Source organism: Camelus bactrianus, chromosome 26 (genome assembly GCF_048773025.1).
Source record: "Camelus bactrianus isolate YW-2024 breed Bactrian camel chromosome 26, ASM4877302v1, whole genome shotgun sequence".
In the NCBI taxonomy this organism is placed as follows: domain Eukaryota; kingdom Metazoa; phylum Chordata; class Mammalia; order Artiodactyla; family Camelidae; genus Camelus; species Camelus bactrianus.
In genome coordinates, this window is record NC_133564.1 from 11095557 (window position 1) to 11111046 (window position 15490).

Genomic DNA, 15490 nt, shown 5'->3' on the forward strand with positions numbered 1-15490 from the left:
ATAGGCAACTATATTTAAATCTTGCCTCCCAGATGATAATAATAATGCCTTTTGGAACCTTTGGATATATTTAACAGAGATCCAGCATAGCTTTTTCCTTGTCTTTTCAAACTTAGGTCATTAGAAATGCTGAAAATGCCAGTAACGTGTACCAATTTTGTTACATAAACTTTCATCTTAAAAAATATTTGCCAGATATTTTTTCAGCTAGGAAAATGTGAGTCTCCTTCCAAGTTCACATACCCTGCTTATTATTTTCAATTGCAACAACCAGTGAACTTCAGTATTAGACAGTAAGTAGTTTGCTTCAATCTCTGAGCAAGATCTTTTTAAAAGTCAGCTATTCAGTGAGCTTCTGTTAACATAAGTAACAGTTTTCCTTAAGATTATCGATACTTCAATGAGAAAAAGCCAAATCACCTTTGGTCCAAAGCTTTGAGGGGTATAAACAGTGATTGATAGCCTCGAACAAGATTTCAGGTTTTTCTGGTCATATCCATTTCTCAGCCAATCACAAATCCTACAAGTTTTTCCAGTATTGTGTATATTGATCAACAGTGCATTTCCCCAATACTATAAATCCAGCTTTGTGTGAGATTAATTTTAAGTAACACACTAAATACTCAAGATTCTCTCCGTATTTTATGTGACATAAACTGAAGATGTTGCACATTGTCACTGTTCTAACAGTGTTGTCACACAAAATCTATACTAGACTAAGCTGCAAAATAGCATTTTATAAATGTTATGCACAAGTGCAGATTGGACAGCGTATTGTTACCTAGTTTATCTGCAAATCTGTCATTCAACACCGTGTTACCTCCATTCATGGTGGAAGAGATTTTTGTTCATTACTTCCTTTGCCACCAACTATACAATTAAATAAGACATTTTCATTAACACTTATAGAATGATTAAATAATTTTAGTAGCAGTTTTGATCAATTTTACATATTTCCCCCTTTTCTGAAAATTTTCAAAGGCAATAAATTCCTCATGCTGTTTTCAGATACCTTATTTTTTTATGTTTTATTTGCAAGAAAATATTATGAATGTTTTTGGTCATTTTCATTTCAAATAATCCCCTTTGAAATGGATTAGACTCCATTTTTTCTTTTCAGTATCCAGGTGAAGCAAAGTAGAAGTTTGCATTGTCAACTTCTAGAAAAATAAATATTAGAACTTCCACATCCAGCAGTTGAACTTAAAATGCCTCTCTATTTCTTTACTTCATTATGTTTTTCTTAATAATGAAAAGTCGTTTAAAAGAAAATGAATATTAGTTTGTAAATGTAAAATGTTAAAATTGTCACCAACTTGAAAAATGTCACACTTAATAATATCCTTCCAGGGGAAAAACGAAAAGAACTGTTAACAGTGGATAATAACACTCCCTACCTTCTCCGAATATTGCTGGGAGAATTAGATGAGTTGACACTGCAGAGTTCCTAGAAGTGCTTGCATGGGCCAAGCCACTGCAGAAGTGTTGTCTGCTGTTACCTAACGTTGTTTTGGTTCCTTCTCTTCCTTGCTGCCTTTCCAGAAACACACGTCCTAGCCAGCATCCTGGTGGCTGTCTTCAAGTGTGCTGTGGTGGCTTGACCCACACAGCGTGTCTTTTCCATTACTCAGGACATCCTACTTCTATTCATGTATCCTAAAACCAACCAGCTTTTTATTTTCATTTTTTATTCGTATATTCATTCATTCATTCATTCATTCAATGGATGTTTATGGAATTCCCATTGTACATCAGGCCCTGAAATACGCATTAGGCTTCCAGTTTCTGCCTTTTGGCACATGGTAGACTTTTGACACAAATTGAATGTACTGTCAATGAACAACATTCAACTCTGTGTCTTTGTTCATAGCATTTCCTCTTCCTGCGAAATACTGATCATCCCATATGTTTAAACTCTACTGCTCCTTCAAGGTGTAATTCAAACCCAGTTTCTTCCCAGGACAGTAGCCCAACAGACTCAAACCCTTCTAACACATAAAGATCATCTGGAGAACCTTGTTAAAAATAGATTCCTGGGCCCTAACTGCACGGGTCCTGATACGCGTACTCAGGTTGATGATTCTGACGCAGCTGATCAATGATCGTCTCCGTGGGGAGAGCCGTAACTCCCCTCCCGAGTTGTAAATTTGCCATAACTTGCCATAACTTTGCTTACTTTACATATTATTTATTTGATCACAGTAATAATGGGGAAATTAACAATTAACGTTTGTTTTTTGTCCTATATTTTAAAAAGGACTTTATGTGCACTATTATGTTTTCTTGCCTTCACATTTATGTGAAACCGTGGTCAGCTGTTTTTAATGTCCGTTTTATAGGTGAGAAGACAGGTTTAGAGAGGTAAAGTGACTTGTTTAGTCTATCTGAGGCAAAGCTGAGATTTAAATCTAAGCTCCTGATAAGGCATGGATGGTAGCGTTAGTTTTATTGGTATTAAATCCTCACAGTGGCGTTTCACTTTTCATACATTTAATCCGTATCTCCCCAAGTTATACGTAAGATCCTTTAAAGCGGGCATTGTATCCCATACTAACTTGTATACCTACAATGCCTAAATCAGGTCTTACACACAGAACCTCAGTAATCATTTATTGCTTTAATATATAGTTTTCTAAAAGAAAGAACTCTGTAAATTTTTTTGAGTATGTGAAGCATATGATCATATTAGTGGTTTTAGGTACTTTTCCTTTTATGATGGAAATGTCCTCCATATGTTCCCTGTAGTCTTTGGGGTTAGTTTATAAATAAAATTCCTCAGTAAGAAGACATTACTCTTAATAATGAGCATATTCTTGTATTTTAGTTGTTTTAGACACGAAGGATGCAAATCGATCTTATGCCACGTCTCTCTGTCGTGTATCTGTGTTTGATTTCTTGCAGGGACTCCTGCCTCCCTTAGCTGGTGCTGGAACGCAGACGATGCTGTGGCATTTGCCTCCGACAGAGGCCCGCTCTTCATCTGGACCATCTCGGGACCAGACAGTGGGGTGACCGTACACAGAGACGCTCACAGTTTCCTGTCTGATATCTGTATATTCCGATGGCACACCCGGAAAAAGGGCAAAGTTGTCTTTGGCCATATTGATGGAAGTCTATCAATTTTTCAACCAGGTAAGAATTTTATTAGTTAGGTCTCTTACATTTTATTTTTCTCAGCATATATAATTTCTTATATACAACATAAAAGTTAACAGTATTTTATTTTTGAAATAATAGTTGTGCAAATATTATCCAGCACTGTGCCAATTTCAAATAACCATTTGAAGTAAATTTTATTTCTAAGGCATTGTAGTACATGTAACTCGGCTGTGCAGATTTTACTTTGAGTTAACCCCAGTCATTTGTCCCTTATTTTTACTTTTTAAAGTCTTTTCTTTATTTCTGCACATTTGCTAAGAAAACGACCTGAATGAAAAAGGACCTACAGCTGGATTATATGATGACTTACTAAAACTACTCAAAAATATTTTCCCACCTGCTTGTAAAATATCACTCTGATGCCACAACTCCTTAGCGAAGAGTTTGAAGCTGGGATAAAAAGGAACAGTAGCTCTTTATAGCCTTGTTAGTTAATTAATCTGGTTTAATAAAAAGGTCTGAGCAGTTAATGTTTATTTTTTAAATTGAAACAGTAATAAAATGTATAGAAAAGTATTGAAAAATTATCTGAGCAGTTCTCTACTCATAAGTACCACTGACATCTGAAAAGAGTGCGTTTAGCCGTCTGGCATCTCCACTGATGGATGTGACTCCTGGTTGACCAGAAAGAGGGACGAAAGTGCTTTTGCAGGACTAGGACAACTTCTTTCACAAGACGCATTACATTCAACTTATCTGAAATCAATAGAAGAAAGAAGAAATTGAAATTGAACAAAAGACATTGTGAACATCCAAATAAATCTTTCCTTTCCTTAGGGAATGACCTTTCTAAAGTTAAGAAATAAAGAATATATAAATTATTGATAACATAGGACCATTTTATTTTAAATACATTTTAAAAGGTCTCTTATTTACCTTTTAAGAAACATAAGAGTAAACGTGCATATAGTTCTTTACCACCTCCCCTCTGTGCTCTTCCCGCACGTCTTCTTGTCCCTCCTGGTTGTCCTCATTTAACACGGGGACAGTTTCATCTGTTTCAGAGCAGAATGAGGAGGGATCACTGATTGTTTTTCACTTCATTTGGATTTGTTGTCTCAGATACCTCAACCTAGTCTTTTCTGTCCTCTGCACTGGGGGCAGGTTCTGGTTATAGCTGGTCACTAAGGCTCACAGTTAAGCGACATAATTCGCAGACTCGCTCTGTTTGTGATCTGGTGAACATCTTAGGATCTTTATTGTCTCGCAATTCTAGAGGCCAGAAATACAAAGTTAAGGTGTCGGCAAGGCCCCCTGAGGGCACTAGGGAAGGGTCTGCCCTCTCTCTTAGCTTCCGGTGGTTCCTTAGCTTGTGGCAGCATAGCCCCAGTCTTCCCATGGCGTTCCCCCGTACCCGTGTGTCTGTGTCCAAATTTCCCCTTCTTATAAGGACACAGTCCTAGTGGCGTAGGGTCCACTCCAATGGCCTCACCTTAACTCAGTCATCTGTAGATACCCTATTTCCAAATAAAGTCACATCACAGATACTGGGGGCTAAGCCTTCAGCATCTTTTGGGGACAAAATTCAACACATTACAGCCCAATACAGACTTCTTGACTTCACAATTCTATGGGACTTTTAGTAATTAATATGCACCAAACATTAGCGTAATCCTGCTACGCATTTTCCTTTTGCATGTACAAGAGCTAATGGGGCATGAAGGAAACACTACTTTTAAATTTTGACACTACATTCTAAATGTAGTGAGTTAACGAATTATCCTCAAGCCAGAAAGTATAAGATTTTCAGTTAACTTTACAAATACTTTATGTATTCAAGGAAATCTATTTTTTTTCTGCTGTTATATTTTGGATATATTGAAAAACAATATGTAATGATGACATCGCAGAAAGAGCTGTGGTATCTTTCAATTGTGTTATTTTTTAAATAAACACTTCTTTTAAAGTTCACACTACTTAGGAATAATTGGTACTTCTGTTAAGGTTGTAGTCTCTAAACTTACTTGTTTCACTGCCTCTCCTTTGAGAATGAGAGTATACTGTTCAGTTGGAGTCCCCGTGGAGGCAAGAGCCTTTTTTTCCATATTGACAGTGTGTATATAATTTGGAAGAACAAGAGGATTATTTGGTAATCTGTCTCTTCATTTAATCCCACTTGTTTTATCTCCCTCTTTTTCTGGTGCCACTTCGTGCTGGTGGTCAGGAGTGAGTCATGGTCATGACAAGTGGTAGGATGAATGGGGGGGGGCAGTAAATACCGCTGTGCTCGTTCTGGGAAGCCCGCTGTTCTAAGAGCGTTGAACAACTAACTCGTTTAATCTTTTTGAAAACTCCATGAAGGAGGCATTGGTATGTTCTCCACTGTAAAAATACTGAGCACACAGGGATTAAACACCTTGTCCAAGAACACATGCTTATAAGGGGTGGGATCCGGCTTTGCTCCAAAGTCTGTACGTTTAATTAGAACACGAGGTTCTTCCCTCCGAGAAGCACTGTCCTTATCCCACGCCGCTGTGACTCAGTGAGATTGTTGTTGTCAACATCGTGTGTGTTATTTTTCTGTCTTTTCCTTGCAGCTCTCCAGTAACAAAAACATGCAGGGTCCTAGGGATCTCCAGAGCAAGGCGTTCAGCCTGACTTCCGTCATTAGGACAAACTCTGGTTGCCCTCCCTGCCTTCACCTGTCAGTTCCGACTTCAGCGTCGAAATGCCGGATTTGTATTCTCAGAACTCTCAGGGATCAGGGGTAGACCCAGGAGAAAATGCACGTGATCTCAGCTATTAATCTTCTTTTTCGAAATTTTGTTTAAAATCATGTTCTTTATGTTTTAATAGGTAACAAAAGCCATAAACATGTTCTGAGACCTGAATCTCTTGAAGGGACAGAGGAGGAGGACCCGGTGACCGCCCTGGAGTGGGACCCGCTGTCCACTGAGTATCTCCTTGTGGCCAATCTGCATTATGGGATTCGCCTCGTCGATTCGGAATCCCTTTGCTGCATAACAACATTTAATTTTCCCAGTGCGGCAGCTTCAGTGCAATGCTTGGCCTGGGTCCCCAGTGCTCCTGGGATGTTCATAACTGGAGGTAAGTCTACCCTCTTCCCCAGAGTTTTCAGTGTATGTATAGTCTTTAATGGAGTCAAGGAAATTGTACTCTTTTATTGGTTGATTTTGTGTAAAACTTACCAATATCTCAAATATTATCATTTATTATAGTAAATCTCTAGTTTACTTTTATTTATACTTTTTATTTTACTTTTATTTATAATTTTATTTATACAGTGTGTCATTAACACAATGACTGACAAAAATGAAATCAAGGCCCAGTTTTCCAGGTTTCTGGTAGTAAACTGGAATCTGTTGTATATGTACACACCGGTGTGCTTGTCCGTGTTTGTGGGCACACAGAAGGCAAAGTTCGATTTCAGCTGAGGCAGGATGACAGTAAAAGTAGTGGCTAGAATATAATTAATGACAGACCTGGGCATTCTGTATATATCGATTATTAATACTATTGAGGTGAAATTCACATACCATAAAACTCACCGTTTTAACGTGTACAGTTTAGTGGTTTTTATATTCATGGCATTGGTGACCATTTTCACTATTTAATTCCAGAACATTTCATCATCTCCCTAATAAATTCTGTACCCAGTCCCTCTCCATCATCCCCTCTTGACAACCCCTAGTTGTTATGACTTTTATATCTAGGCAATTTAGGTTTCAAATAAAATTTGTTAATATAATGCTTTTTTGCTTGATCTGACTAGATTCTCAAGTGGGTGTTTTGCGCATTTGGAATGTTTCAAGAACAACACCTGTTGATAATTTTAAATTAAAGAAAACGGGATTTCACTGCCTACATGTACTTAATTCTCCTCCAAGGAAAAAATGTAAGTAAAAACATCAGAATTTAACATTTAAAAATATCATATTTGCTGCTACCAAATAAAATGACTGATATAATGATATAAACATAGGAAATACTGTGTGCTACTGAAAAACAAATTTTTAAAAATAGCTTTTGATAATATGTGAGCTGAAGTTACCATCAAAGCCGCACAATGTCTAATATTGCTAAATTAAAAATATTTAGAGCAGAGTTACATTTTTAATTGCTATTAAATGAGGATATTAAGATAATCTCAAATTACCTACATGAGGAAAATGAAACAATGATATTGGTGAAAATAAGAAATATCAAGAGTAGTGGGATTAAATAGAATTGGTCTGAACTAGGAGACTTCATGTTTCAAAGGTGGCTCTCTTTTATAATCTGTATGATTTATAACAAAGTTGAAATAACCTAAATTTTGGAAATAGAGGATCTAGAATATATATTCCATGTTTGAATGTATTTATTCCATGTTTGTCACTTGACTAGTAGTTAGTATTATAGATGTTCTGTATCTTCTTCATTTATTTTTGTATTTTATTCTAATTACTTTTTATTTCTTCTGTAATTAAGAAAAAATAATCAAATACATTTAAGGTATAAAGGAAAAATCTGGAATTTGGGGGGAGGTTTAGAAATGGAATTTTTCTTCCATAGAGGGAAAAGAAATTGACTTCCTGTGAAGTCAGCCATGGTTGCTCTGCATGGTTGGCGGTGTTTTTCACTTCTGTGTGCATCGTAAAAACACACGGGGAAAGGAGTTTAGTGATTGAACAGTTGTTGATTCCTCCTTACTCTCTGCTGTCTATCATATCCTGAATATTTAGCAAGGGCTGTTCAAAATCGTGTTATTTTGGTCAGCAAATTTAGTATCTAATTTTGTGGGCAAGACAAGTAGTAGAAAATCTGTCTTTGAATCTCCAGCCTTTTCACAAGTTTAAGCTTTTCTGTGGAGCCCTGATGCGTATACACCCTGGAAACTGGAGGGTCTGGAAACATTCTGACTGGAGGAGTCCCATGCTGGAGGCCGGCATGTTGTTTATACACCCTGCGTTTTTGGAGTTATTTGTTTCTTTGTTTAGTAGCTGTGAACATCCATCTCATGGGATGACTGAAGTATTACAGATTCTCTTCTTCCTAATTTTTTTCTTACTGCAGTAATAGTCCATGCCCGTTAGAGAAAACTCAGAAAATATAAAGAAGCACATAGCAATCTTGTCATTTTTGAGGCATTCCTACCTATACCGACTGTTAAATAGTTTTTACCCCCAATTTTTTAATGTAACAAGGGAGTGTGGAGTAAGAAAACTTAAGTGAAAATGAAAAACAAATGTAGACATACTCACCAAATTCTAAAATAAGATGAATATAGTTAGATAGGTACAAAAACGTGCCCAAACCACCCATGATATCAAGAAATTAAAATATTAGAAAAACCAATCATGGATCATACTAATTTTAACCAAACTTTCAACAGAATTTCATTGAACCAAACAAATATTTCTTTTGTTGTCCAGTAATTCGTTCTAGTTTGGACCTCCTGTCATTCTCAGATTCTGAGAAAAGAATATTATACAAATGAATGCAATAGGAAGAATTTATTGTATTTGAATCAAAAAGAGAATATACTGGGCAATATGTATCTGTATTCCAGTATGTAATTAATATAGATTGGTCTGGTAATTTACAGCAGTATCATTATTTTGAATCATATTTGCAAGAGTATATTCATATTCTAAGGAAAAGCTTTTTGAAAGAAGACAAAATATGAAATAAAGAATATGCAGAAAATAACTAAACAAGGGGATATCTATGTAGTTGAAAGTTGGGGAAGTGGAAGTCTATGAACAGTAAAGCCTGAGGAAGAAGAAAGAAAAATTAAGATGCAAACATATGCCAGACAGTTTGATGCTAAATTAAAGAGAATGATAAATAATCTCAGAAATAATTACTTTTCATTGGAATGGAAATTAGTGGAAGAGAGTTACCAGTTTTAAAAGAAACTAGTTCACATGCATGTGTGTTTGTGCTTGTAGAGGAGGAAGTAAGCTGTTCCATCACTGTTTTGAAAGTAAATTCTGATTCAGAAATAACTGTGCTGTGCTTTAATTGATGGGGCAATAAGAAACCAGGTGGTCACCACATATTGTGATTCCTCACACACTCATTTTCATTCATTTTGCTCCACCTGCACTTCTCATTTTGTATACGGCAAAAGTACTCCTGTTGCAGAACACCTGATCATCCCCTACATTTACTGATAAAAATTCTGGTTAAAAGAAAACAAAGGAGCATCTTTATAAATCAGGTCCTATGGTTTCATTCCAGCATATGGGAAACTATTGGCATAAATGTTTACTTGTTTATTTTTCCCTCTTTTTTAGTTTCAATCCAGTCCCCTACCAAAAATCATTATACATCCTCAACGAGTGAAGCAGTCCCACCCCCAACCCTGACCCAGAATCAAGCATTTTCTCTTCCCCCTGGTCATGCAGTATGCTGTTTCTTGGATGGTGGAGTTGGACTTTATAACATGGGAGCCAAGAAATGGGATTTTCTTAGGGACTTGGTATGTCTGTGATTGTCCCTTCTTCTATATACATTTATTTTGTGTGTAAAATGACGCTTACTTTTACTTATGTGTTAATATTGTTCTAAGATTACTTTTATACAGAATCATATATGAGGACTTTATCTTGGTTGGCTGAAACATTTTAGAAAAGTGTTTAGAATGATGGCAAAAATATTAAAATTATTTAAAATATGAACATTGAACTTCTTTAAATATTAATGTCTGTTCTCCACAGTGGCTGCACCAAACTGCATTCCCACCCACAGTGTAGGAGGGTTCCCTTTTCACAAGTTCTTAACATTGGAAATGACCTATAACAACCAGCCCAGTGAACCCGAGACTATGCCAACCTTTCTTTCCTCTTCTAGCCCTTGGTATTTTTCTCTCCTTTCTCTTTCACCAAAAATAAATAAATAAATAAATAAGACTAGCAGCATGTCTGCAGTTTTCTAAGGGAGGTGGATTCTGGTATTAATGGAAATGTGTCGAGATTAAAGGGCTCCCTCTGTGCCTTTACTTGAGTGGTTGGGGAACAGAAGCCCGATGCTGCAGTTCTGTCCCCAGCCCCAGCGTGTCATGATTTCTGCTGCTTGGAGGAGGAGTTTCAGTTCCCACGCCGGACGTTTGGGAGAAGGCAGATTGTAACTCTGGTTACTTACCTTAGATTCTTAATAGATTTTCCTTTAAGTGCACAGTAGTTAAGCTCTACTTTACAAGTGTATGTTTACATATATCTGTATATATACCACTTCAGAGTCTTTGGGGATGTTTGGGATCCAAATCACCATATAACAGGAACAAATATTCTGAGTTCCAAAGAATAAATTTGCTAGAAAATTTTGGAACAAGTTTCATTAAAAATTGAGGACACGCTGGATTCTTCTTGTTTCTGCCAAAATTGTAAAGCTCTTTTGGAGTTCATCATTGGTATAAAAAAAGGAATATTTGCATTAAAGAAACTTTAGTTTCAGTTTTATCTTGGTCTTTTATTATACTACCGTAATGACATCATAATTGTTAATGGTTAATTGCTTTATAAATTTCTAGCATAGTATCCTGTGTATGATAGTCAGAAAAGATATTATATTGAGGTTGAAAATGAGACTTTTGAACATCTTTGTTATTTAAAATGTTGCTGATTTGAGGAACTATGGTTGAATAAAATCTAGGTCTGTGCAAAATATCACAGTAATAACAGCACAGAGAACAACCACAGTGGTAAATCCAGTTGTGTGTGTTTGCTTGCCTACATATTTTGGCACTAATGTTTGGAAAACCGTATTACATGTGTCAACTTGATCACACGTTACTGCCTGCTTACTGATAATGTGAACTCTCCTCAGTAGTTGTGACATTTTCCTCTGCGTTCCCAGGGTCACGTGGAAACCATCTTTGACTGCAAATTCAAACCTGATGATCCCAATCTTTTAGCCACAGCTTCGTTTGATGGCACCATAAAAGTCTGGGATATCAACACACTGACGGCCGTGCACACTTCCCCTGGTAATGAAGGGGTCATTTATTCCCTCTCATGGGCTCCAGGTAAGAAGCATTTGATTAAAACCAGGACTACAGTGAAATTGTATTCTCATTTGAACTGTCTTCTTCCTCTCAGTACCATCTTGCTCCAAATGATTGCGGAAGCAAATTGGCACCAGCGTATTTGTTGGTGCGGTTTTTGTGGGGTTTTACAAGAGACTGCCTGCAAGGGCACTTTGACTTCTGGGCCCTTCATGTGACGTAGTCATACAAAAAAGCCACAGTAGATACGGACCTATCTAATGTGAGCTGCCTTTGTATACCCGTGCCTTTAAAGGTGTAACACATTTTACATGGTAGAAGTTTTCCCAAAAATTTTCATGTGAACCAAATATAGGAAAATAAAATATTTATTTTTCTAAAAATTATCATATGTATCTTTCCCTGATACATCTGTTTTGCAAAGATGAATGATTATGTATCATCCAGTTTAATTGTGAGTCTGTAGTTCTCTATATATTCCACTTTTGTATACTGAAGAGTTTCTGTGCTGTCATAGGTCTTTTCTTTGATCTCAGAACGATGCTACTTTTATACCTTCCCGTACATAAAAGAAGAGAAGAGGTGTCCTATGAAACCTCTGACATTTTCTCCCCAAATATTATTTTCCTACAATAAATAATTTTACGCACCTAAAATGAACTTTTCACTTTCTAAAATATGCAGAATGCTTTACTTATTTGTCTTAATACCAACATATTAATTTAAAACCCACATATAGCCAGGATGCAGGTTATTTTTCAGCTTACCTCCTTACACACGGGGATGTTTAGCCTTGAATTTATGAGCTGGAAGGGTTTTGAATGTCTCCAGAGAATCTGGGAATCTGTTGGACTTTTATGGGTAATTTTTAGTGTATGTATGCACGTTTCTGTGTCAATAGAAAATTACCATAGCAATCAGATTTTCAGAGACATCCATGATACAAAAAAGGGAAAGAACCACAGTTCTATATAGCCTTCATCACCAGCCATGAGGAGAAGACCTAGAAGGAGGCTTGACTTCCAAGTCTTAATGACAGTATCTGTCCCTTTAAGCAGAACATATGTACTGCCACTGTAGATACAGGACTAACTGAAAATAAATTACTTCAGTAATAAAGAAAGAACAAAAAGAACTAATTGGTTCTCTTGTCTGCTCCCTTCTTCACCACCATCTTTATTTTATTTTTGATCGTGATAGCCAACATTTATTAAAGATCTGAGGTCAGAGATGTTCAGAAATTACACTGTTGAAAATAATTACATCTATGGCAAATATTTCATATAGTTTCTAACAAATTGTTTCCTAAGGTGATTTAAATTGTATTGCTGGAGCAACTTCCCGAAATGGTGCTTTTATTTGGGATATTAAAAAGGGCAAAATGGCACAACGATTTAATGAGGTAAGACGTGTCTGTTGCTAGCAGAATAACATAATGTCTTATTTGGCTTCTTGTTTTTTAGAATGCTTTTCTCTCTTAATTTGATGGTTAGTCACTAAGGGGCATTATGTTCTCTTAAACAGAAGAAAATCCAAGAGGACGTGCACGTGCTAAAATGAATTCTGAAACATGTGGCTGAGTCTAAGATATAAAAATTCAACAAAAACTGTTAGAGATTCAAAGGAATTTTGAGTCATCTTCCACGTAATTGTCTAGGCAAATATTCAGTAGTTGGGAAAAGATTAAACCCAGAGCAAGTCCCAAATTACTGTCCCTGTTTTGTTACTGATTAGCTCTTGACATAAAATCCTTTTATGGCCTTGATAGTTCATCTAGAAGCTGCTGAAGTTGGATTATATGATCTCTTAGGTTTCCTTCCGGTTCTCAAACTCCATTAAGCCCTAAAAATGCCCCTCTTCCTATTTGTAGTGTCACGAACTGTACTTTTCCTTCTGCTGGGGGTTAAATTGTCATCTCATATTTACTGAGTTCTATTAATATTTGGAAAACACCTACGATATCATTACAATACGTTAGCTGTGGATGGAGGGAAATATGAACAAGATGTAGGGTTGTCTCTCACTCTTGAAATTTCATTCATTTCAATTGATGACTGTTGAAGTTTAATAAATATATACTTTGTTTGAAAATTGTTTATGTATTTGAGGTTTTAGAACATGTATACAAAAGACTGCTCTCTCTCTGAAAATCAAGCAGCGTTGATCTTTGGGGGTTATGTGAAGTAATGTGACAAATAGGGCAGCAGGGACACATCACCAACCACCGGTGAGCAGGTCACTCTCAAAGGAATAAACTTTGACAAAGGACCATATTGTCAACATCCTTCCCTTTCTCTGCACAACAAGAGTGATCTTTCAGTTCAGCCGTGCCCCAGCCTGCCCTCTGCCCTCCCCATCACCAGAACAACACTGATCCCATAGTAAATAGGGATGTGAGAGGAAAAGATGAACCTGAAAAAGAAACTTTTGACCCAATTCAAAAATATTACACTTGGATGTCAGATCTGTTGATTTCTTCTTATAGCGTCTTGGCCTCTTGTGAAGTGAATAATCTTCCCATTAGCACCAGAACAGTCCCAGTCTGATTCCAGCGACCCAGCCTCCAGCGTCCGGGGCATCTCTGATGTCCATTCATGTCTTTCCCAGCATCCAACAGTATAGTTAAGACAAGTATCAAAATTGCTTAAATCTAGGATAATAAATATGGGAAAAATTAGCAGTGCCAGCTTCAATTAACTAAGTTACATACACCTCACAAAATAAAATGTGGGATATTAGGGGGCCATGAGTTTGTGAGGATGAACACAGCTGATGGGAGGCTCTGTGCCTTCAGCCGAATGAGTCTAGAGACCTCCTCCATTCTTGTGTCCATCTTTATAAACCTACCCACCTTGACCCCCAAAAGGTAAGAATAGCAAACTAGAGACCACCTTAGTAAAACAGCCTTAAAGCGCTGGATAAAAAGTCACTTTTGTCTTCCTTTAATGGCAGCCACAGTTTAAGTAGTACGTAAAATTGAAATGTTTTAAATAAAATTTGGAAATGGATTGATTGCAATCTTAATTCACCCATGACCCAGTTGATGAGCGGCATTCTTCTGTGTAAAATATATTCCTAGTGTCTTTTAAAATTCTCAGCTGTGTCCCTCTGTCCTTCCCAAGTCAAATACAGATAAGTACAGAGCACAGGTAAATACAGTAATAGTCTTAATTCTGTTCTCCTTTGTTTTAGAAAGGTAAGACTTTGAAATTTAGAAGAACAATCAGTAATAACAGTTGTTTGCAGCGTTTATTTTCCTGTAGTTCTAGTGGCAGTGGGTTAGAAAGCAGATGGGTAGCCACCTTGGTCTCCAAATGGGCTTTTACAGAAAACGGCATTACGCCGAGCTTAATTCTACAGACAGCTGAGGACGCGGGATCTGTGCTTTATCAGTGTCCACACAGAAGGAAGTAGGGCCACCCAAGTTGTGTCTTAAAAACGATGGTTTTTGTTTCTTAAGTATGATAGCTTTAAACATTCTTAAAATACATATTCAGCCTTCTGCTCGTTGACAGTAACGTCTCTGTGAGCAGCACTGAGAGCAAATTCCTAACAGAAAAGTAGTATTACAAGAAGTAAAGAACTAAGAGAAAAAAAGGGGTGAATTATTTCTTATTGATAGGTATTTTGCATTTTTTGAAGCATGGAAAAAGTGGAATATTCTGCATTGCCTGGAGTCATAAAGATTCCAAAAGAATAGCAACCTGCAGTGGCGATGGCTACTGGTAAGTACTGTCTATGAAATCACACTGTTTGCAGAAGATACATTTGAATCATGTTAGTACATACGTTACACTATTCAATGAGATTCCATTGGTGCAGCTCTACCAATTCTCACAAGTGTTATTCATAAGCCCATATAGGCACATGAGACATTGCTGTATCAGTAATAAATAACAATAGAATAATGTTTAAAAATAAGTAAACCAACTACTACTTGCTTTCTAAATGAGAATAATACCCAAATTATAACTAAAATACTGTGAAACTTGCCCCAAAGAAACTTCAAGGACTTTTCACAGAGTCTAATTCTCACCCCATTTTTCAGGGAGTGGCCGAGGCTTAACTCTTATCGAAGCTCCTTAACACGCTTTATGCCGGATTTCTGTTAATTCGGGTTAATCGTATGACCATGGCTGGCGTGAAATTTACCAACCCTGAATAATATAATTTAGTCAAACTTCCATTTATGACTTAATTTTTGTCATATTTCAGTTTCCCAAGTGATTCAGGAGATATCTCGTGCTCTAGAAACCTGTTGCCAGTAGCTGTTATTATTTAGAAAAGGACAAAGCAGCTTTGCAGGGAGGAATAAGGTAATGCTTGTGGCAAAGGCCTTTTTTTAGATGCTAACTACTCTGCCCTTGTGTTTCAGAAAGA

The 15490-nt window shown here is 36.8% G+C and overlaps 1 protein-coding gene across 4 annotated transcripts in view; it reads left to right on the plus strand.

Annotated features, from left to right (window-relative positions):
• Positions 1-15490, plus strand: part of WDR17 (WD repeat domain 17) — a 73864-nt gene that overhangs the window by 21108 nt on the left and 37266 nt on the right. For all 4 annotated transcript variants that reach the window (XR_012502383.1, XR_012502384.1, XM_074353380.1 and 1 more), the window contains exons 4-10: positions 2902-3132; positions 5956-6207; positions 6893-7015; positions 9402-9586; positions 10963-11131; positions 12421-12512; positions 14753-14835. Coding sequence is in view for 2 of the 4 variants with exons in the window: in XM_074353380.1 (XP_074209481.1) it covers positions 2902-3132; positions 5956-6207; positions 6893-7015; positions 9402-9586; positions 10963-11131; positions 12421-12512; positions 14753-14835 (1135 nt within the window). In the remaining 2 variants the exon portion in view is untranslated. The remainder of the gene's footprint in view (positions 1-2901; positions 3133-5955; positions 6208-6892; positions 7016-9401; positions 9587-10962; positions 11132-12420; positions 12513-14752; positions 14836-15490) is intronic.